Source organism: Sorghum bicolor, chromosome 1, assembly GCF_000003195.3.
Source record: "Sorghum bicolor cultivar BTx623 chromosome 1, Sorghum_bicolor_NCBIv3, whole genome shotgun sequence".
NCBI lineage: Eukaryota > Viridiplantae > Streptophyta > Magnoliopsida > Poales > Poaceae > Sorghum > Sorghum bicolor.
In genome coordinates, this window is record NC_012870.2 from 30998439 (window position 1) to 31020710 (window position 22272).

At 42.5% G+C, this 22272-nt stretch overlaps 2 protein-coding genes, 1 long non-coding RNA gene and 1 pseudogene across 14 annotated transcripts; 2 read left to right on the plus strand and 2 right to left on the minus strand.

Moving 5' to 3' along the window:
- LOC110434534 lies at positions 752-5285 on the minus strand. Of its 7 annotated transcripts, none has more exons than XR_002452043.1 (6): positions 4978-5285; positions 2690-4897; positions 2527-2579; positions 2260-2365; positions 1963-2019; positions 752-1158 (listed from the first exon to the last, which is right to left on the minus strand). It is a non-coding gene; the product is annotated as an uncharacterized LOC110434534 (long non-coding RNA). The 7 variants fall into 7 exon arrangements; XR_002452049.1 differs by having other exon boundaries at positions 2690-3570; positions 3653-5285; XR_002452051.1 differs by having other exon boundaries at positions 2690-2760; positions 3503-5285.
- On the plus strand, positions 5512-12622 carry LOC110431656 (translation initiation factor eIF-2B subunit beta). Of its 4 annotated transcripts, none has more exons than XM_021450903.1 (10): positions 5514-5731; positions 5825-5982; positions 8957-9244; positions 9465-9591; positions 10169-10276; positions 10374-10476; positions 10550-10675; positions 11603-11796; positions 12118-12251; positions 12316-12622. In XM_021450903.1, the coding sequence occupies exons 1-9, from the start codon at positions 5679-5681 to the stop codon at positions 12206-12208; spliced, it is 1248 nt and encodes a 415-aa protein (XP_021306578.1). In that variant the 5' UTR covers positions 5514-5678; the 3' UTR covers positions 12209-12251; positions 12316-12622. The 4 variants fall into 4 exon arrangements, with proteins under 4 accessions (XP_021306580.1, XP_021306578.1, XP_021306576.1 ...); XM_021450901.1 differs by having other exon boundaries at positions 5515-5731; positions 9462-9591; XM_021450902.1 differs by having other exon boundaries at positions 5515-5731; positions 9462-9591; positions 12362-12622.
- On the minus strand, positions 12751-14385 carry LOC110431657 (SPX domain-containing protein 3-like). 3 transcript variants are annotated; one of them, XM_021450907.1, is made up of 3 exons: positions 14028-14385; positions 13394-13945; positions 12751-13287 (listed from the first exon to the last, which is right to left on the minus strand). In XM_021450907.1, the coding sequence occupies exons 2-3, from the start codon at positions 13920-13922 to the stop codon at positions 12920-12922; spliced, it is 897 nt and encodes a 298-aa protein (XP_021306582.1). In that variant the 5' UTR covers positions 13923-13945; positions 14028-14385; the 3' UTR covers positions 12751-12919. The 3 variants fall into 3 exon arrangements, with proteins under 3 accessions (XP_021306582.1, XP_021306583.1, XP_021306581.1); XM_021450908.1 differs by having other exon boundaries at positions 13394-13547; positions 13671-14365; XM_021450906.1 differs by having other exon boundaries at positions 13394-14380.
- LOC8062784 lies at positions 18987-21326 on the plus strand (annotated as a pseudogene).

Here is a 22272-nt window from a genome sequence, read left to right on the forward strand (position 1 = left end):
GGGCAGCTATGACCTGCTACCATGCGTAGTCCCACATTTGTGGCAGCGCGCGTCTCGCCATGGACACGGACAATGTAATGCCAGTACATGCTGGCAGTTGGCACGGTGCTCGCCACACTCACGACGTGCTGGTCATGTGCTATGTTTCCCTCGCCAGTGCGCGCCCTAGCTCCAACCTATGCTGGTGCGCGCTATAGCTCTAGCCTACAAACGCTCGCCCCGCTCGCTCGTTAGTGTATGCTCGTGTGCATACGCCCATGCGTCTTTGCCCTGCTTGCCTCGTGCACATGTGTCTACTGTATGCAACCTGCTCACCCTCTTGCGAGAGCTTGTTTAGTTCACCTAAAAACCAAAAACTTTTTAAGATTCTCCGTCACATCGAATCTTGCGGCACATGTATAGAGCATTAAATATAGATGAAAACAAAAACTAATTACACAGTTTGCTTGTGAATCGCGAGACGAATCTTTTAAGCCTAGTTACTCTATTATTGGACAATGTTTGTCAAATAAAAATGAAAGTGCTAAAATGTCAAAATCTAAAAATTTTCTGGATCTAAACAAGGCCTAGGTTTCTAAAAACCAAATCCACATAATAAAGATTATAAAATATGCTTTTATATAATCAAATATGTATATTTCTTAATATATTTGTCTAAATTGCAAGATACAAGTTTATTAATATTACGTACATGGTTACCCACGGCCATATATGACTAGTACATTACGCGCGCCTTTGCGCGCGTCATATATCGGCAAGCAATTGGCACTTTATAAGCACATGCTTTTATGTTAGCAAGAAAATGTTCTCTTTACAGGGCATACACAGCTAGAACATGCCGTGCAAGTTTTTTTTACATGAGAACTACAAAAATTGGCTCATGGAACACATAAACTTAGGGTTAAAGCTTCCTCATGCAGGCATGAATCAACGAAGAACTAAATGAATTACAATGGAAACAATACAGTCGTCATCCACTATTGTGCTAAACTATTATACGACCTAGAGAGGTAGCTGAATGGGAAAACAAAATATCTACTCTTGACAAATGGTAAGATATGAGAACATTAATGTTTGATTGGTTCGTCAGGGATGTGTCATGATTTTATTTTTGCATCTTTAGCCTTCTTTCAACTTCGCGATAACTGCATATACTATCTGCATTTGAACATAGCAAATTTTGCTTCAGGGATAAGAATAGGGTCATATACGGATTCATGAAAATGACAATTATATGTTGCATGCGTATAGTAACTGGAATTAATTCAGTAAGTTAAAGGTAAGAACTAATAGTCCATATACAGTACAATCTACTATAGGAAATCCATATAAGGTTTGGAAATCTGAGTGTTCATAAGCAGATGAACAATTTTTTGTGCACATGGTTAAAACGAAACTGGCTATGTATGATTATAATCACCCATACAAGGTACTTCCATCTCTTTTCTAAATGATATATATGAACAACATTAGAATTTGCATACACAGCTATTGAAAGGGAATAGAGAACTAAAGAGGGTCACAGAAGAGGAACCTAGAAATCACAGGGTCACATTTAAAAGAAAAAAAGGTGCATTAATCTAGTACAATTTAAAGAAGACCTTATTGCAAAAATTTTAGAAATAAAATTAAGAATTTTGCAATAAAATAGAAGCATAATAGTTTGGAAAGTTAGACTATAAAACCTACATCAATAAAAAAGTATCTGAAATTAGCAGCTAGCATGGAAAAGCTAACCCTTTCATGAACTCCACAATATTAGGAAAGCAAAATTGATATTGAAATGAAGTTGCATGGCCAAGTTGCACAACAAAATTCAAGGCAAAATGAACACCCTCCTTAGAATTTTGAACAACAGAGTTGTCTGCTACTTGGCTAAATGAGATTGAACAAAGATTGAGGATGCTGCTCATCTCCTTGCCTGCGACAAGAAAGACATGCAAAGGGGCAGCAAAAACAAACCTCTGAGGAACTCATAGTAGTGCTTATCTCCTCCTAGGGTTTATTCTTCTAAAGTGTCTACAACATAATTGAAGGAAAGGTCCAACAACATTAGTATTGTTTCCAACCAGAGAATTAGTAACATAAATTCAAGATGAAGCAGTTGAGTTCGACAGATCGTCAAGAATATCTTCTATTGTGTGTTGCTTTATATTTTATTTATAGGAAAACAAAAGTTGGTCATGTACATGAAGAGCACTAAAATTTGCATACACAGCTATTCAAAGGAAATAAAGAATTAAAGGAAATCCAGATTACCTTGGTCCAGTAGTGGTCACACAAGAGGAGCCTGGAAATCAGCAAATCGCATATGGGAAAAAAGAAGAAGGATGCACTGATATAGTTCAATTTCAAGGATAAATCACTACAAATATTTCACAAATAAAAGTAAGACCTTTGCTAGACAATGGAAGCATAATAGTTGGAAAAATTATAATGTAAAACTTGCAGTAATGGAAAACTAAAGATAATCCCCAACTGATATTATTGGCAAGCTTGAAGCCGAGGCTGAGCGAAGGGTTGTACCTTTACTGAAGGAGCACATGAAGCACCCTGACGCTAATTATACCTGACCATTCCTGCAAGACATGAAGACAGAGTCTGTAGAAAATAAAATAAATAAAATAGGAACTCCCAAATGAACCAAAAAGATGTAACCTTGGAACTAACCAAGACACGGAGGACGAACCTTCACACTGGAGGAAGCCAAACTAGGAGAGCACACCCATCGATCCATGCGGTCCAATCTCCGGATTGTAACTGTGATAAGAGAAGCAAAAACAAAATTCTGGTACAGGAGAAGAGACTACCAAAGTAGGAGGTTGCATTTGCTTTGTACATATTGAGGCTGAAAAGTAATATCCAGGGTGAAAATTAAACCCACAAGATTACAAAAATCAGAGGAGTATGAAACTTCAAAAAGCATCAAGCACAAGATCAAAGACCCGAACACTATTAATGACATAAAAGGCACCTTAATTGCACATATGTGCCATTAAATATTAGCAATAACCAAATTGAGGTTTGCAGGTATTAATCCAAATAGAGATGGGAAATGTTGTGCTATTTAAAGCCAAAACATTGGCAAGGTCATATAATTCATGGTAATAGTAGAAAAACCCAAGAAAAATGGCATATCATAAATGACTAAGGCATGAAAATTTTAAACTGGCCTCATTGGGCTGGTACAAACAGCGGAACCACTCTACTGTTGTAGCAACATGTTGCATACTGTTGACCAAGATAGAAAAATTCCATTGCTAATAAACATTAACAATGTACAGAAGAACTAACATGCACTGAATTAGGCAGCAAATCTAATAGTGGAAGACTATTGAGATCTCAGTAGTATAATATGGCCACTTCAAAAAAACAAAAACACACATTGAGCTATGCAGCAAGAGGATAAGAACAAACAAAAATCTAATCCATCAAAGGCCATGACAGCCTCAGAAGAACTAACATGCACTGAATTATGTAGCATCTGGATAAGAAAAACTACCTAACCCATTGAAGGCCTCGTGAGCAGCAATTAGGTATAACCATAAATTGATCTTGGCCTCTGTTTACCTAAAAGATAGGGAGAACGTGCAATATGCAGAAAAGAAATTTGAGGCATCTCGTGGATGAAGATAGGAACTGAAGATTGTACCTGCTACTGAAATTATGAACACACCCATTTCTTCATGATTTTTGCTTGAACCAATGTGCCAAAGATTAGTGACTTTAAGTTATCCACATACCACCCAAGATTGATCTCATGCATACAAAACGAAGATATGACAATAGGTTGCTCCAAATTACATAGCAAACAAATATACAACCTACTGGTCTGAAGAAAACATTGCAGTTATTAGTGGAACCGTAAGACTGGATGAAAAAAGATGAACAATCTTTTTTCTTATGAAGCAGCAGGCAAGCGTCGCTGATGCCGCCCAAAATGTCAAAGGAAATTTATCTAGGCCAAAATAAAAGCAAGTAGAGCACAAGAACTCAAACAAATAGGAGAGGCAAAAGTGACTGCACACAACCAAAGTGCATGGCAATGTAATCCTTAGGAATAGGGCATCTGCTCAGGAATGACAGTATATAATTTGGCATTAAAGGCAATGTTCACATATAATGAACAGGCAAAGAAAGAAATCATCTTTGGCAATGGCATAAAGTAAGAATAAATTCCAGACGCATAGTAACAAACTAAACACACAATCATAAGTAGTTCTCATCGGTGCGTCCAAAGTACACAAAATAGAACATGCATGAAAGACACACAAGAAACAGAAGCAACCAAATTGACCATTGCCTCAAGTATCATGGGACAGGCAGAAAGAGATGCAGGTGAGGGAGGTATTTCCCCCTCCAACCAATTGGCCGACGACACTCAGTCCGCGACAGTAAAGGAACGGTGGGGTAAAGTTGGACCGCAAGTCAGGAAATGGATAGTGAAAATTAACTTTGCTACCATGAATATGGCCAGCATCGGCGAGACCCAGATGGTTTGCCCAAGTTGTCAACAACTCAACATAGTAATAAAATGTAAGAGGAAGAATATGTGGAAAAGCATCTTAAAAAGGTACACCAAACTCATGTGCCTCAGGCATCTAAAAAAGAAAGCAACGCAATCTGTGAAAGGCAGACCATGATCATTTTATGGAGCATACTATAATTTATGGTGCAATCATCATAGCAATAGCCCATTCCCTCAATTTTAAACGTAACCAAAATAGGAAATCGTACTCATCACTGCACATGATTGAAATGCAAATAATAAACCTAAAAAAGGTAGCACTGCAGAGCACATGGTGTCAAATAAATATCACTCCCATGCTCATGTGCTCAGATCTCTGGCATAATAGTTGTCTGCTGCCAGATCCATCGAAATAGAGCAGACCAGGACCTAAAGAACAAGAATATTCACAACAAACATGTAGATAGACAGGGAAAAAGGAGAACACCATATCTAGGGCGAAATCAAACCTGCATCCATGCATATGCCACATCAGGAGAGAGGGAGAGGAGTAAACTAGCAGGCGGATGGATCGAGGAAGAGCAGAGCCGCGCCGTTTGTCCGCAAGAACTCGCGCACTGAAGGGGCAGCTACAGTCGCCAGTGGTGGCCAACCGCGCTAGGCCGCGTGCATCGGCCGCACCACGCCGTGCCGCAGGGGTCGCCCCGCGCGGGAGGTGGGGGAAGGAGAGGGCCGGCCGCCGAGGTCGCTTCCAGAGGGAACGAGGGAGAGGAAGGGGAGAGGAACAGATGGGAGGCAAGGGGTGAGGGAGATATTTTCGCGTGAATCAATTGGGGCGACGACATCTTGTATCCAATAGTAAAACACCGGTGGGTAAAGGTGAAACGTAGATCGTAAAATGAACGGTGAAAATTAATTTTGCTACCGTGGCTAGTCTGAAGGTCCGCCGAGCTCGGCGGTCTTAATAAGAGTAAATATATCTACTAGTTAAAAAAAAAGCCAAATAGATTCTTTTGCTCCACGCAAAAGCACCCCGAGGACCGAATTCTAAATTCGTAAAATCACGCGCCTTCTTCAGTGTTAGTTCTCCACCTCCTCCTTGGCGGAAAACCCTAACCCCTCTCAGCCTCCTCTCGCCGCCGATCCGACCCAAATTCCGAACCCCTCCGGTCCTCTCCCATCTCCCGGCGTCCCCACCGCGCTCTCCGCCATGCCGGACGTGCAGCCGCTCGTCAGCGACTTCGTCCTCAAGCTCAAGCGCCGGTAAGCTGCTGCCTCTCCCCGTCCCTCCCCTTCCGATTCAATCGCCGTTGCTCTGGTGTGCTTATGCCGTTGCGTGTCTGTGTTGGGTGGCAGGAAGGTGGAGGGGTCGCATGCGGTTGCCCGGCAGACGGCGGAGCTGCTACGGTCGGTTGTGTCGCAGCATCGGATGGTTAGCAGCGCCAACCAGGCTGCCGCGCTTGCCGATGCCGTACGCGCTGTGGGGGAGCAGCTCATCGCCGCCAATCCCGTTGGTAAATGCTTGAACCTTTGTTTCATTGTGGTGTCATGGTATCCTGTTGAAGTTTGCTTATTGTGTGCTTTCTTAAGCATATCTCGTTAATTAAGTCCTCAAAGAAAAGACTAATGGATGGCAAATTCTCTGTATTGCAGCGTATTGGCTTTGTACAATGTTAAAATTCTGATTTGTAAATTTCGCTTTTACTTTTCTTTTTATGTCATAATAATTCTGTCAGGGTGATCTGATTACTGTGTTGGTTTCCAAGTGGTATTTGGCATGTTCAAAATTCTCTTCCCAAACCAGACTCCCATCAAAGTCGTACTCAGTCATACCCTTGTTGCGATAATATTACTACTGTCTGCATCTGTCCCCAAATCACAACTGAACCTTCATGTTCAAAGTTCCATTAGCTTTATCAAAGTTATGTTATATTTACTGTTATTGAATTTATTTTGCTTTCTCTTAGACTGCCACCCCAGTTGCTCATGATTCTAGATGAGTATTGCCATCTGCTGCCGTTACTTATTATTGTACTCCCTCCATTCCAAATTGTAAGTCGTTCTGTCTTTTCTAGGTACATACCTCCTGCTACGCATCTAGATATACATTATTGTTACTACTTATATAGAAAAGCCATAATGACTTACAATTTGGATTGGAGGAAATACCTATGTATTTGTATTAGATTTGATAGCTTGAATTGCATGGATTATGGCTTTGATGTGCGTTCTCAGATTTTGACCTTGGAGATACCACATTCAAAAGTGGGTTGCAGTACATTGCTATTGAACTTTGTGTTTTGTGACCAAGAGTTAACCTGTAGGTGTATTGCATAATTTAAGAGAAACAGTATGAAGCTTTTCATTTTTCTCATGTTTGATCTGTTACATGTTTACCTGGGTAGGTCATTATATTTTGTTTAGTCTCAAGCTCTGATGACATTGTTTGCACTTGAGTGTAATTAGTCATAACAACTAGGTTCTGGATTGTGAGGACATGTAGTACTGGTAAAGCTGAATGAATATAGGTTGTTTGAGCCATGTTGTTGGAGACAAGTTTTGTAATATTCTTAAATGATGTATCTGATCAAGTTTATGAGTAACATAGTTTAAATGGCACAGTATACAATTGATAAATGAAGTATCTGATCCCTTCTTGCTCTCACATGCCGAGTGGGAATAAATGCAGTGCCATTGGCAAATACTCATCTAATTGAATGTTGCATAGATGATGATGCCCCAACTTCATCTGAAGTTCATGGAAATAATCCTGGAGAGACCCAGAAAAAAGGTGCCCTTATATTATGCCAAAGAAAGACTAAAGTAAAAAGATCAAATTCCTGCGGAGATAGATACTGCATGGACCTGATCCTATCACTGTTGACTCCTCATCCTCGAATGGACTAACCTCGCACACCGGTTGAATTGAGATTAGACAAATATGAATCAGACAACATATGGTCGAATTTCAGTTTCTTGCCATTTCTTCGCCTAGCTGATATGTTTCACTTGGTTCCTTGTGTCATCACCATGCCAAATTGTGATTGACACTATCTTGTGTATCACAAAACTAATGTGAACATGGGGTTATCTCCCAAGGCCCATGAACTCTTCTTCCCACTTTCTTGCCACCTACTCTGTCAATTTCTTTTGCTGGGCTCATTGTGCCCATCCTTGATTAGCTTAAATTTGTCTACCATCTTGGATGAGGCAATATCTGGTCGCTGCAAATAGGATTATCCTTCTTCAGTTGAGTCAATAAGTCTTGTCAACACCGACTTGGGTTTACTAGTCCTCTAAATGCCCTGCCAAGGCCTTCAAGTGGGACATCAGATTATCTATACCATTCAGATTCAACACCCCCACATATCCAAGATCTATTTAATCTTATTAATGAATTTGATCTTAATGAGTGGATTATTCCTCATCAGGTATTAATTTGCTACCAAATTTCCTTACACAGCCCTAGTCTGATACTTCTCATGAAACAGTATAGGAAATATGGATTTCAGGCAAGGAAGGTCAAAGGTGTATGGAGATTTGGAAACAATGTAGGATCTGATAAGGAAGATTCCACTTGACAGGACCAAAGTCATTGATCGGATTAAACACACCTTGATCACATGAGCCAATGGCTATGAAGTGCTACATCATACTATTTTGAAGAAGTCGAAGTCCCATTTGAAGGCCTTGGTGGAGCATTTAGAGTGAGTTAACCCTTGTTGCTTTGGAGGTGAAGCCTATTGACTCAGCTGAAGATGCACACATCCATTTGTGGCAACTTGATGTTGCTTGCTTGAGGTGATAGCTGAATTGAAGCGTCTCTAGGATAGGCTTGCTGACCTGGAGATGGACGCCAAAAGTTTATCTCATAGCAACAGAAATGGACATGCAGAATGTGAACATTAGGCACAGGCTGCAAGTGGGAAGAATAGTTATTGAACATGTAGTATATAGGATCCGAGAGTGTTGTAACCTATGATGACAATTTCAAGCCAGAGTCTGGTAGCGTTGATAGGATGGTAAAGCATGGTGACGACAGGGGCTAAGATTGACTTATCAACTAGGAAGAGAAGTGCCAAGAGGCTGAAACACTTGATGTTGTCAACATGTTGTATTTATCTCAATTGATCTCCTACAAAGGGTTTGCATGTTTAGGGAGCAAAAATGCTACCACCTTTCAATTTGGAGGGTGTTGCAATGCATTTTTTTTGGTAATTAGGTGCCAATCAGGAAGTTAGTTGAGTAATCTAGTAGCTGTATGCTGCTTGGATGTCAGACAAGAAAGATGCTGTCATCACAGCATGTTTGTAGCTTTATTCGAGGGTGACGCTTTTAATCATCCTCCTGTAAGTGGGCAATATGTAGCAGTAATAGACAGGATACCTTACCTATCCTTTCTTTTTTTTTTGAAATCGTCGGCAGGGGAGTCCCCTACCTATATTTTTGTATACATTAAGGTAAATGTGGATTCTTTATTTTTTGCAGAGCTTGCTGTTGGAAACATCGTGAGACGTGTTTTGCATATAATAAAGGAGGAGGATATATCTTCCACAGCAGTTGGTATCGAAGGTCTTTCTGTTACTGTTGACAGTGATGATGAATATGACAGTGAACATGATGATCGCCCTGCATTATCTGCTGCTGTTCTTGCTGCACATGCTAGAAATGCCCTCCGTGCACCTTCATTGCAGACTCTGCTAGAAGACATTCCTGTGAGTCCTGCAGTTTCCCGCACTGCATCATCAACTGGTGACTCAGACGGAAAAAGTAAATGTATGTTCGCATCAGTTATTTCCTGCTTGTTGCCATACTGTTCTCTTTCATTAATAAATATTCCACCTGAACTGGTAGTCTTTGTTCTTTCTGTATAATTTGGGGAAAATGTTTTAAGATAATAATACCAGAGTCATTTATGTTAACCTTGTGTAGGGGTTTTATGCCTTTTTATTATGTCAATGTTGGCACTGAAGCCATGTTTGTTATACTATAGCAGCTGGAGATAAGAGCTCGACTAGGAAACTGAAGCATGATGTCATCGCAGCCATTGGTGATCTTATTGATGAGATTGACTCATGCTATGAGCCGATTTCTGAGCAAGCTGTGGAACTTATTCACCAAAAGTATGATCTTGCTTTGGCTAAGATACATCAGTATTGCTTTAAGCTAGTATCAACTGCCTTTTGTTATTTAAGCTGCTTCAATGGTGGTATACAATGTTGAACTGATGCATATGGTAGGTGTTCTGGATATATTTAATACATATATCCTACAGCACGTCTGAAACAGCAAATACTGGTGTCTTTCAGTTGTTCAAACTTATTAGTCAAGTTATGAAAATTTAGAATGAGCCATGGGAATGTGTCAATTCTGCATCAAGTTATTAAAAGAAAAGTTATTTCATGCAATAAGCTAAGAAGTTTCTCAATAATGTATCTATGTTCTGATGCAAAGAAAACTTTATTTTTTATATAAGTAACCCATTGCAACATCCTTTGTAATGTGCCTAAGAAACAATTGCCTTATGATATGTAAGCATTAAAAGATTGACCAGTATCTGAAACACAATGGTGTGAAGTCTCAATTACTCTGTTAATTAGATATTTCGATATGGAGGTTCTCTATAAAATATAGATACCTCAGTATCAGCTGAAATATATTGCTTGCTTACTGCCACACTAATTGTTTATCATTTGCCAGTGAGGTAATCCTAACTCTAGGTCGTTCTAGAACCGTCAAGGAGTTCCTGTATGCTGCGAAAGAGAAGAAGCGATCTTTTCGTGTATTTGTTGCTGAAGGTGCTCCAAGGTTTGTGCATTATTTGCACTTTATTGTAATCTAATTGTTTCTTGTGCACAGTATAGTCTTGCCTGACACAGTGTCATAATGTTTATGTTGGAATCAGATATCAGGGCCATGTTCTTGCAAAAGAGCTGGTTGAGAAAGGTGTACAAACTACAGTTATAACAGATTCAGCAGTTTTTGCTATGATCTCTCGAGTTAACATGGTATGTGTGTAGTTATTGTTAATTCGCAAATTCTGTCTTTCCATTATAATTCCAATCCTGATTTTATCTGAAGGTCATAGTTGGAGCGCATGCTATCATGGCAAATGGTGGAGTCATTGCACCAGTAGGGATGAACATGGTTGCACTTGCTGCTCAAAGGCATGCTGTGCCTTTTGTTGTGGTTGCTGGTAGTCACAAGGTTGATTTCTGCACATTACCCCCAAAATTTCGCAACCTAAGTAGCCAAATAAGAATCAGGGTCTACATCTACAATTTACTGTTATTTCTAATCTATACACGTGTCCATAATTTAATGTTCAATACTTCAATGGTGCATTCTCCTGCAATTAGCCCACTTGTTACATTGTCCTTATTTAATGAAGAAAAAGTGGACTTGTAGCACTTATGAGGATGCTGTCAAATTTCATATTGTGATGATACCATCATAGTATCTTAACCTAATGTTTTCTTATTTCTGGCTTTCTGTGATGTAATGTTATCTACAGATATTCCACTCATCTCAGGAAATCTCTTTAATGCTTCCATTTTCCACAGGTGTCATGCTTAACTAGACGCCTGGTATACAGAGTAGCATAGGTATATATCATAAAGTGCATTCACTGTTATCATTTCTTTTTTAGCATCAAGTAGGAAAATCAGATAATCCTGTCAGTATGCAAACAGGATTAATTCTGAGGCCTCTCGTTAAGAGCACTATTTACTTGCAAGGTGTCACTTAAGTGCTCAAGTGAAGTATTTATCACCTTATAAAATTTCGTAATTTCTTGATTAATGCTCCCTCCATACTCCAATTCACATTTTTTGGCCATATCTTTTCAATTATTCGTTGGCAAAAAGTTAGCAAATTTGTATTGACATCAAAGTACTTTGGATGAAAAACCTGCTAGTAGTTTTCTTTCCTAGAAGTCTGAATACTTGTGTGTATAGTAGGCGTCAGTTTTTTTATGTTGACTGCACACATTTGAGAATCATGAGTAAAGAATAATGGAAATAGGTGGCATTCACAATTTTTGAATGCCCATACAACCCAAAGGTATCAGATGGATTTGAAGTAGAATATGTTTTTTAAAGTTTCCATTTTAATTGCCTTCTTCCTCATGTGCAGCTGTGTCCATTGTATCCACACAACCCAGAAGTGTTACTGAATGAACTCAAATCGCCGTCTGATTTGCTCGATTTTGGCGAGTTCTCAGATTGCATGAATTTCAGTACTCAGGATGGCAGCCCCTTGCTAAATGTTGTCAACCCAACATTTGACTATGTGCCACCGAAGCTTGTGAGCCTATTCATCACTGACACGTAAGTTCTCAGCATTTTCTGTGATCTGGTAACATAGAGAATGGTTATATGTACTTGGCGCTGCATGCTTCAGCAGTTTTTTGGTGCCTGGTGTGCTGATTCCATGCAAGTTTCCTTATGAGAGAACTATAACGGCCTCAATTTCTTTTCTTAGAGTTTGCATAATCGCATGAATCTGAACTTCTGATTAAGAATTGTGAGTAAATTTAGGATATCCTACCTCACCTGGACATACACTATCATCATAGCTGTAGACTTCATGCACCTACATATTCAAATCATTCAATTCGTTTTACTGATATAGTTGTCTTTGCCTGGCAGTGGGGGCCACAGTCCATCTTATATGTATCGGCTAATTGCTGAGTATTACTCAGCTGATGATCTGGTAGTGAGACGGAAGGCAACATCTTGAAAGAAGACAAAAAGCACTGCAGAGTCCCCTTGGTGCTCTGATGGTAGGATTTGCTATCTTGTCTGAATCCAAGGGTTCTTGTACTCATCATGATCTGTTGCCTGTAGAGCGATGTTGCTGTCTTCAGTGGATTCACCTACTGTCAAACTGCAGGAAATCAGTGCAAGCATTCTCGCGCATTCTTTGTAAGCATTGCGGCATTTTGAGTGTAAACTGTTGAGGAAATGGGGCGTGACGTCATGGAAAGGATTGTTTTACTATAGGAGTGGTTCAAATATATGGTTGACTGGTTGTGTAGAGGGTGGCTGTTTCTTATCTGGCCATAGGTTAATCTGTGCCTTGGCTGGTCGAAATTTTGTCTGTTATAAATTCCAGCAAGCTGTTTGATATGTGTACGAAGTATTAGCATGCACACTGATGGAATTTGCTGAGCCATTTTTCTTTCTATATACTGGTGTATATGCTATTGCTCATTTCAGGTTTCCTTTTTTGGTGATTCATCTGCGTAGACGCTGGGAAAGGAAAAAAAAAGGAATTTGACAGAACTTTAATGCTTATTCAAATTAGTGGAAGTGCTGTAAATTTGTATTAGGAAATGAAAGCGTAGTACATGTCTGCACGCTGAGCTACTATGCGATAGGCACCTGCATTTCTCATCTCGCTAGCACCAGTAACTGGCCGTCGAAGAGTTCAGCAGAAAATCCGAGATAGTCAGATGGACGCTGGACCGGCGGCGACCTGGACGCACACGCACCGCAGGAGGTCGGACTCCGGCGGGGCCATCGGTGGCAGCGAGAAGTGTCCGTATGTGGAGCTCCCGCTGCGGAGCTCGCCCATGGTCACCAGCGCCGCCACGGTGTTCCGGAAGATGCCCTGCCCGGCGGCGGCCACGGGGGTCGTCCTGGCCGACGTGCCTCTGCTGGCCTCGAACGCGGCCTCCATGGTGGCCTCGCACTCGCGGACGAGCCTGGAGATGAGCTCCGTGGCGAAGAAGGGCTGCCCGAGCACCTTGTCGATGAAGGGCAGCCGTAGGAGCCGCCCGGTGCGCTTGTCGTACTTCTTGAGGATCTTGGCCAGCCCTGCAAAGTTTTGACTCCAGGATTATTCGGACAGTCCATTTTGCATAAACATCTGCACCATTTCACGCCAAAAGCAAAGCAAAGCAAAAACAGAGCTAAAGCAAACCTGTGTAGTTGATGGCGCTGTAGTTGAGCAGCAGTACCATCTCCCCGTGCAGGTCCACGATCTCCTTGCGCACACTCGTCGTCTCCGCTGCCGACGGCGGCCGCCGCCGCCGCCACGCGTCCTCTGCCACCTTCTTGGCCGTCTCCTTCAGCTCCTGGGCAGCACAGGCGACGATCAAGACGCGCAATCGTACGTCACACTCACACCGGTATTGACACCACGCGTATGGTATGGAGGGAGAGGGGATCGGAGGGCAGGCAGAAGGCGGACGACGTGCCCTGTGCCGTATGACGAAGTCCTCCTCCCGCTCCAGGAAGAAGGCGTTGAACCGGTCGACCTCGGCGTCGAGCAGGCGCACGAAGGCGGCCTCCTCGGCGGCGCTGCCCCTGCGGCGGCGGCGGGGCGAGGAAGAACCAGCAGCCGAGACGAGGCGGACGAGCCTCTTGAGGCGCTTGTACGCCAGGAACTTGTCTCTCCACTCTGGGAGGCTCTCCTCCACCTGCTTCTTGAGCCTCTTGCCAAACTTCATCTTCCCTCACGATGCTGAGGCTCCTACGGTTGCTTGCTCGATCAACGCAACAGCTTCTAACAAGATCTTCTGAACAAAAGGTGCATTAATGCAGGTGCTTCCTACCTATTCATGCGTAGATAAGATAGATATTTGTGATGGTGGTGTAACAGTGGTAATTTACTTGGGTTAGGGGTGATCTTATGGAGGAGGCGGATGGGCTGTGGGGGAAGATGACATGAAGGAATTTTGGGGAGAAGTCAATGCAAAGACTGACGAATGAAGAGTGCAAGGTGGGTTTAGTACGCCGCGCCCGCCGGGAATATCTCACGGCATATGCCATGGTTGGCATGGAGGTCGGTGAGGGGAAGGTGAGCCCGGCCGATTTGATGGCGCACAACGTGACTGAACAAGGTTTTCACCATCACACCACCGATCGAGAGGTCATGGTTTTGTTAGTCTCAATTCTTAACCAACCGTATTCGTCGCCGAATGTGGCATGTCCAAGCAACCGGGCGGGTCACAGGGAGAATATCATTCTTCAGATAAGGAGTAATAAAGCGTCAGAGACGGCTAGAGCTATGGCTGAATGGCCCAAAACATCCAAGAATATGTGCAAGGCATATTCCATACATCCCATAGACTGGGAGTCTCCAGAATCGAGAGGTTTCGCTGTCCCGTTGATCACGCTTACTACTCTCTTGCATGCACTTATTGGGGGTCCGTGGAAGGCATGATTCCATGGATCTTCAAAAATGCACAGTTGACATTCAACAGGAGAACCTTCCTATTGTCACACTTATAATCTTAATTTTTTTTATCGATACAACTTTTTTTTATCAATACAACTTGAATGCACACAATCCACATATACTACACACTTACACCACACGTACACACACACAAAGAAATCCACACTCACACCACACGCACACACGCATGTGCTTCGGTACACATGCAAAGGAAAGATTTAGAGGCACATCGTAAACACATGGTACCACCAAACACACACGTGCGTTTATCCTGAAATTTCTAATTTTTTTTAAGAGATTGCTCACTTGTCTGAAAAGTCATTGCTAAAAATACAGTTTGATGATTTATTATGAGAAAAATATTATTAGTTGTCGAAATAAATAGCTTATAAAATAAAGAAACAGTCTCAAAGGTGCGACCACAGGAGTAGCGTTCCCAGACACCCCTGCCACTGGATCACCTTTTATCGGATTTTTGTGCCAAATGCTAGGCCTTGTTTAGTTCCTAAAAAATTTTACAAAATTTTTTAGATTCTCCATCATATTAAATCTTTAGACACATGCATGAAGTATTAAATATAAACAAAAATAAAAACTAATTGCACAGTTTGGTTGGAATTGACGAGACGAATCTTTTGAGCCTAGTTAGTTCATGATTGGATAATATTTGTCAAATATACAAACGAAAGTGCTACTATTTCTATTTTGCAAAATTTTTTAGAACTAAACATGGTACTTCGTCTTTCACGAGTTGCCAGTCCTCAATTCACATTAGGGCTTGGTTAGTTCTCAAAAAAATTTGTAAAATTTTTCAGATTTCATGTCACATCGAATCTTGCGGCACATGTATGGAGTATTAAATATAGATAAAAGAATTAACTAATTGCACAGTTTTTTTATAATTTACGAGACAAATCTTTTGAGCATAGTTTGTCCATGATTGAATAATATTTGTCAAATACAAACGAAAGTGCTACAGTGTCTATTTTGAAAAAAAATTGAGACTAAACAAGGCCTTATTGGTGCTGCAGTGCTGCTCATTAAAACTTTCATTTAGTTATAATTTGCAGAAACACATTTATATTTCGGTTTATGGTGGGTGCTTAGTACACCGTTTTACACACATACTATTGCAATTCACGTGCTGCTCTAGCTCTTTTTTAATAACAAACTCCACGACTAGAACAAGTATGCTCCTTCTATCCCAAAAAAAAGAGTCCTTCCCAAAAAGTCAATAACTTTAAATTTGACAAAATATATTTAATAAAATATTAATATTTATAGTAAATAATTAATACCATTAGGTAGATCATTGAATATACTTTCATATAATAAATTTATTTAGAGATAAATGTTGCATATATTTTCTATAAATCTAGTTAAGTTTAAAAAGTTTGACCAGCGTGGTTTCTATAGTAATTATTTTTGGGACGGAGGGAGTACACAATAAAATTTGAGTAATTCAATTCTTTAAATAAAAGGCTATCTAAGGTAGCAAAGAAATGGACAGCTGCATTATCTATCTTGTAGCATGCCTGTAACTCTATCTACCTTATTCTGCTCTTTAGACCGTTGTAATTGGGCCAAAAATTCAAGCCAATGTGTTCCCCCCCCCCCCAAAAGACTTGTAAAAGAGTTTTGTCGACATTTATCAAAAACAATTTCAATCCTTGTTACCCATATAGACCACCATGCATGGGGTTAAGGCTGGAGAATTATTTGGGACTTTCGGCAATATGGCACGAACATCGATATCTACAGTCAATGAGCCATATGTTCTCTAGTCCTCTGACCTCCTCTGTAAAAGGACATAGGATAGGAAAATGGCACAAAACTAGGGTGAGTAAATTGCGAAGAATACTATTGTTGAGCCATTTGTTCAGGGAAATGGTTAGGAGAAAAACCACTCATGCTATACCAAGGGAGAAAGCGAAGCGATCACAACAAAAGGGAAAACGTGGTACGCTAGGAGTGTGAGACACAAAGCCACCAGCATGGGGCCCATTGTCATATTGACCATGAGCTAGAGCCCATCCAGCACGACCACCACGAGGCCTATGGCCTTGAGGCATTGGACCTCTTGGGCAAGCAGTGCGCCTTTGAACAGACGAATCATGTACATCTTGGGGAGGATAGTACATGTACTGGTTGTTCATCCTTCTCATCCTTCTTCCTCCGAAAGAAAAAAATCCACAATGTAACCATCCGTACAACATTACTCATAGTGATATCTCACCACACTATTAGGTTGTTGGTTCACTCTTTTGGGCATGGTTCACTCTTGGTGGTGGAGCTTGCAGAAGGGTTTCCTCAGGAATAGTAGATAGTGTGTCAAAAGGATTTTTCAGGTGATTAGGCTTTGGGATCCATAATTGTTTCTAAGGGGGGGGGGGCTTTGGGTGGTTCAACAAACACTCCAAATTTGGTGTTAGGCTTGATGAGCTCAATTGGAGTGATCTTGATCAGTTTGGGGCTAGTGGAAGAGTTTGGTTTCTCACTAGAGACTTCAGCCCACTACACTCCAATTTTGCCAAGCTTGTCACTCCCAACACCCTCAAAAGCAAAGCCTGCACCCAATCCACCACTCCGCTTAAACTATTGGATCATCATCCCCAATTGAGGCTCTGCACTAGACACCCAGCTCAATATAGTCTGAAGTTATGTGTTTTCTTCTGCGGATCTAGTCTTGAAAGCACGACAAGCCTCAAGTTCATGGATCAAGCGCTAACACAGCACACACTCACCCTGAAGAGGTCTCATAGCTAGCCTTCTCAAGCAAAGAGATCCTAGCATTCTTCTCAACTAGCTCAGACTGCAACGCGAGGCACGACTTAGATGCACACACCCAAAAGACCCGGCCTAGACTTCACTTCATCTATTTCATCAAACGTAGACATACTTAGTTTGTAGGGTGCCAAGATTTGACATGTGTACCACGCAGCTATCGCACTTCATCTCCTCAGACACAGCTAGAGTCCTAGCAGACTCAACATCCTTAAGCACTTGCTCTAGCTTTTCCTTTAACTTGTTCCACTCTTTCACTACATGTCTAAGTAACTTGTCCTGACTAAGAAAAGTTTTGTTCATAGTATTCAACTCGGTAACAAGCTAATCAGTAGCACATGATACCTCAGAGTTGAAATTGCCGCCCATCTTCTCATCGTCAAGCTAGCGCCATGACGCAGAAGCCCTTCTTGGTGGTGTCCACATGGAAGCAAAGTCGGTTCATCTTGTCCTTGATCTTGTGTCAAGTATAAATCATTGTCTTTGCGTTTATCATCGAGTTTGTCTTATGCCAAAGCCCACCAATCAGTGTTGCGGGCACCCCCGTAACGTCTTGCCAATCATGAGACATTGATAGTAGGGGTTATTCATAGCCGACTCTGGCAGTCGGCTAAGCTAACTGTGGGCTTGATGAACCGGCCAAGCTAGCTTGGGGAGCCGGCGAAGCCGACTCTTCCAGTGCAGATGTTTTCTCCGTCCCTTTTTTTGCCTGATCCTTTTGTTGTTTGTTGTGCCAAATACTTTCTAACACCTTTGAGATGCCAAGAACATACTGATGTTGCTCATTTTCTATATTGAGACATTTTAAGTGTCAACGGGTTGATCTGCTCCCCTCGCGCGTCCTCTGTAGGCAAAGCGTATAAAACTGAGGGAGCAACATATTTAGTTTGCTACATGTCTGCATGAGCAGAGGCAATTACAAGGATACAGTAGACGCGGGCTAGCTGGTGGAAGACGTCTAATTTGCCCTTCACTCACAAGCCAGGCCCGGATGCGTTGGTCTTATAGGTCATACAGACTGCATCAATTCATGCACACAACCAAATATCATCTTAGTTTTTCATTTTCCGTATCCTCTCAACAAGCAGCTTTACCAAAGACTATCTTTGCTGAAATATGGTTCCACTGAGCCTTTGTCTCCTCGTCCAGGTGTAGGACGCAATCTCAATACAGCAACAAAAGAGACCTCTGAACTTCACTTCAGCCTGTTCGCTAGAGATTATCTGCCAAATCTGTCAGCCATTTAGCTATGTTTTTGTTTCAACCACTACATTCCAGATGAGCCAAAATTGAACGGACAAATTTCAAGATTGAGAACTCAGTAAACAATTTTGAAGCAATATAGTACATTTTCATGTGCTACCTTAAATAATGCGCACAAAGGCAGACCATATATATATATATATATATTTCCATCGACATTTAGTTTTACTTATACTTGTTTTCTGACCACTTTGGTTATCAACTTCTCCACCAGCAGCCGCACATTTGACAAAGGTATATATTTTCCCGTAGAAGAAGCTGATCTTTCTGTTGTTGTGCACATGGATCAGTTGGTATATATATCCCCCACGAAGCCCTCTCGGCTCCCTGCGCCATGGCTGGATCCAACAACGTGAGCGTTGACATGCTCCTGGTGTCGTACCCGGCCCAAGGCCACATCAACCCGCTGTTCCAGTTCGGCAAGCGGCTCGCCAGCCACGACGGCGTCCGGTGCACCCTAGCGGTGGCCCGCTCCGCCCTTGGTTCCAGCTTGCCGGCCGCGCAGGCGCCGCCGGGACCCGGATCGGTCCCCGTCGTCGCCATCTCCGATGGCTGCGACCTTGGCGGCTACGACGAGGTCGGCGACGTGCATGAGTACCTGGCGCGGCTGGAGTCCGCCGGGTCGCGCACGCTGGACGAGCTCCTCGGCTCCGAGTCGTCCCGTGGCCGGCCCGTGCGCGTGGTGGTGTATGACGCGTTCCTGCTGTGTGGGTGCCCCGCGTGGCGCGGCAGCACGGCGCGTCGTGCGCGGCCTTCTTCACGCAGGCCTGCTCGGTGAACGTGGTGTAGGACCACGCGTGGAGAGGCAAGCTGAAGCTCCGGTGGACAAGGTCCTGGCGGACCTGCCTGGCCTGCCCAAGGGGCTGCAGCTGGAACCGCCCGATTGCTCCTCGTTCCTGACGCAGCAGCACGACGACAGCTCCTCCACCTCCACCTATCTTGACCTCCTGTTGCAGCAGTGCCAGGGGCTCGAGGTTGCAGATCATGTCCTCATCAACTTCTTCTACGAACTGCAGACTGAGGTTCGTTCGTTCGTTCCTGTTATGGTCTATGGTCCTCCATTTAGCTTATCCACCGAATCTACAAGCCTTTCAACAGTGTTTTTCTCTCACAACAAATTAATCAGCGAACGGTAGTTTCAGTCATGACTTTTTAGACAAACGAAGACTCTATATGTATGTTGAGAGTTGAGACCCAAAACATCATTCATTGGCCGGCCGCCCAGCCGGAGTTGTTTTAAATAAAAGGCACTGATACTGAAATTTCACAGGAAGCGGAGTACATGGCTCCAAGGTGGGCTGCCAGGACGGTTGGTCCAACCTTGCCGTCAGCCTACCTTGACAACCGCATGCCCGACGACTCATCCTACAGTTTCAGCCTGCACGCTCCGATGGCGACGGAGTGCAAGGCCTGGCTCGCCAACAGGTCAGCACGCTCCGTTGTCTATGTCTCCTTTGGCAGCATCGCCGCGCCTGGTCCAGATCAGCTGGCCGAGATGGCTCAAGGACTGTACAATAGCGGCAAGGCCTTTCTGTGGGTCGTCAGGGGCTCCGAGACGTCCAAGCTTCCAGAAAGCTTTATCAGTAAGATGAAGGAGAGCGAGGAGAGGGGCCTGATTGTGGCATGGAGCTCACAGCTGGAGGTGCTAGCGCACCCCGCGGTTGGCTGCTTCGTGACGCACTGTGGTTGGAACTCGACAATGGAAGGATTAGGCATCGGAGTGCCGATGGTGGCCATGCCACAGTGGTCCGACCAGCTAATCAATGCCAAGTACATTGAAGATGTATGGAGAGTTGGCGTTAGAGCACGGCCCGATGTGGAGGGAGTTGTCAGCAAAGATGAGGTGGAGAGGTGTGTGAGACAAGTCATGGACGGGGAAAACAGCAAGGAATATATGGAAAATGCAATCAACTGGAAGGAAAAAACTAAAAGGGCCATGAGTGAAGGTGGCAGTTCGGACAGGAACATTATAGAGTTCCTTGGCAAATTTGGGTGGAACTGATATGGTAGCCGGCCGGTCTGCAGATTGGCTAGCTGTGTGTTTGTATCTACCGTACCATGCATGCTTAAGGCGTTAATCCATTCCGTCGTTATTCTATTTCTTTGTTGGGTTTCCTGTCCATGCAGATATAGCGTATAATTTGGAATAATGGAGGACCCTTGATGTATGTGATATTCTCTTTCAAGATTATGGAACGATGATTCATATGTGCCGTCCAGCTCTTCGACTTTGTTGCATCTTATTCGATTATGGACATGCCCACAACTATTTTTTTAGTGGAGTGCTTAGTTGAGCTACACGCAAAGCCACACTGAGATGTCGCCCCGCGAGGGCGGGGGGCACTCTGGATTTATGATTTTTTGGATGAGATGATTTATAGGAGACTGTAATTTACAAGCATCTCTACATATTACTTTGTAAAGGCGATTGTTGTTGCCAACCACTACTAGAAATCCTATTTGTAGGGATGACTAGGCTGCTGGACCAGGTACCTCTATATATTGCTATAGTAGAGGCTGCTGGACCAGGTACATCTGCAGAGCATCTATTGCTGACTCTACAAATGATGATTGTAGTATATAGTGATACTTTTATATAAACTTGTTAAAGACATAGAGATTTGACTTAAGAGAAAACTTAATTTTGGATTGGAGGGAGGATCCTATTGTATGTTTGTTTGTTTCAAGTGGTATAACATGGCATGCCCATGAAAATGTGAACTCATGTGTTTGATCTAGTTGATAAGCTATACAAGTGTTTAACTCAACTTCAACAAGATAAACCAAAAGGGCGTATGAAAAAGCTTGAATAAGATTCAAACCGAGTTAAGAGTTTATGCAAGTTCAAAGCAATAGGAGAGAAGCTAAGCTCGTAGATGATTTCAAGTGATCCTCTGCACTAAAATGTCATCCCGTAATAGTAAATATAGCTAGTGCATATTGATAAAATTTAGCTAGTACCAGTAGCGTTGTCCTTAAATTTATTCTTCACGAGCCGCGAAAGGGTAACATTGTTCTGGAAACCCTCACTCCAAACGTAAAAACTATGTTGTTACTTATACTTCAGTGCCCGCGATAGTCATGTTAGTTATTGCCACAATAAAAACCTAAAGTAATGTGGGCATACCCATTTTTTTAGTTTCAGTGAATCCTACTGGATACCCAAATACATTCGGCAAAACCCCTCGAGTGCCATACTCGGCAAAGACCAAACGCCAAAATTTTAGCCGGCAAAAGGGTCTTTACCGAGTGCTATTTTTCGGACACTCGGCAAAGATAAAAACGAAAAAATCCAAACAAAAGAGGAATTTTTTTTTCTAGAGGCCAAGTTCTGGAATTTTTTGCGTCATTACAGCTCATGAGATTCGAGCCTGTGACCTCCCTCTCATGTGTCTCCACTCTTAGGTCTTGTTTAGTTCCCAAAAAATTTCAAGATTCCCCATCACATCAAATTTTACGGCATATGCATGAAGTATTAAATTTAGACAAAAACAAAAACTAATTACACAGTTCACCTGTAAATTGTGAGATGAATCTTTTGATCCTAATTAATCTATAATTAGACAATATTT

Excerpts from the sequence above, each read along its gene's own strand:
- LOC110431656 (XM_021450901.1), top strand. The coding sequence starts at position 5,679 with ATGCCGGACGTGCAGCCGCTCGTCAGCGACTTCGTCCTCAAGCTCAAG. Across the intron at positions 9,245-9,461 it reads CTCAGACGGAAAAAGTAAAT|CAGCTGGAGATAAGAGCTCG; the intron begins GTATGTTCGCAT and ends GTTATACTATAG. Across the intron at positions 10,676-11,602 it reads TGGTTGCTGGTAGTCACAAG|CTGTGTCCATTGTATCCACA; the intron begins GTTGATTTCTGC and ends CCTCATGTGCAG.
- LOC110431657 (XM_021450907.1), bottom strand. The coding sequence starts at position 13,922 with ATGAAGTTTGGCAAGAGGCTCAAGAAGCAGGTGGAGGAGAGCCTCCCA. Across the intron at positions 13,288-13,393 it reads CAGCGCCATCAACTACACAG|GGCTGGCCAAGATCCTCAAG; the intron begins GTTTGCTTTAGC and ends AAAACTTTGCAG.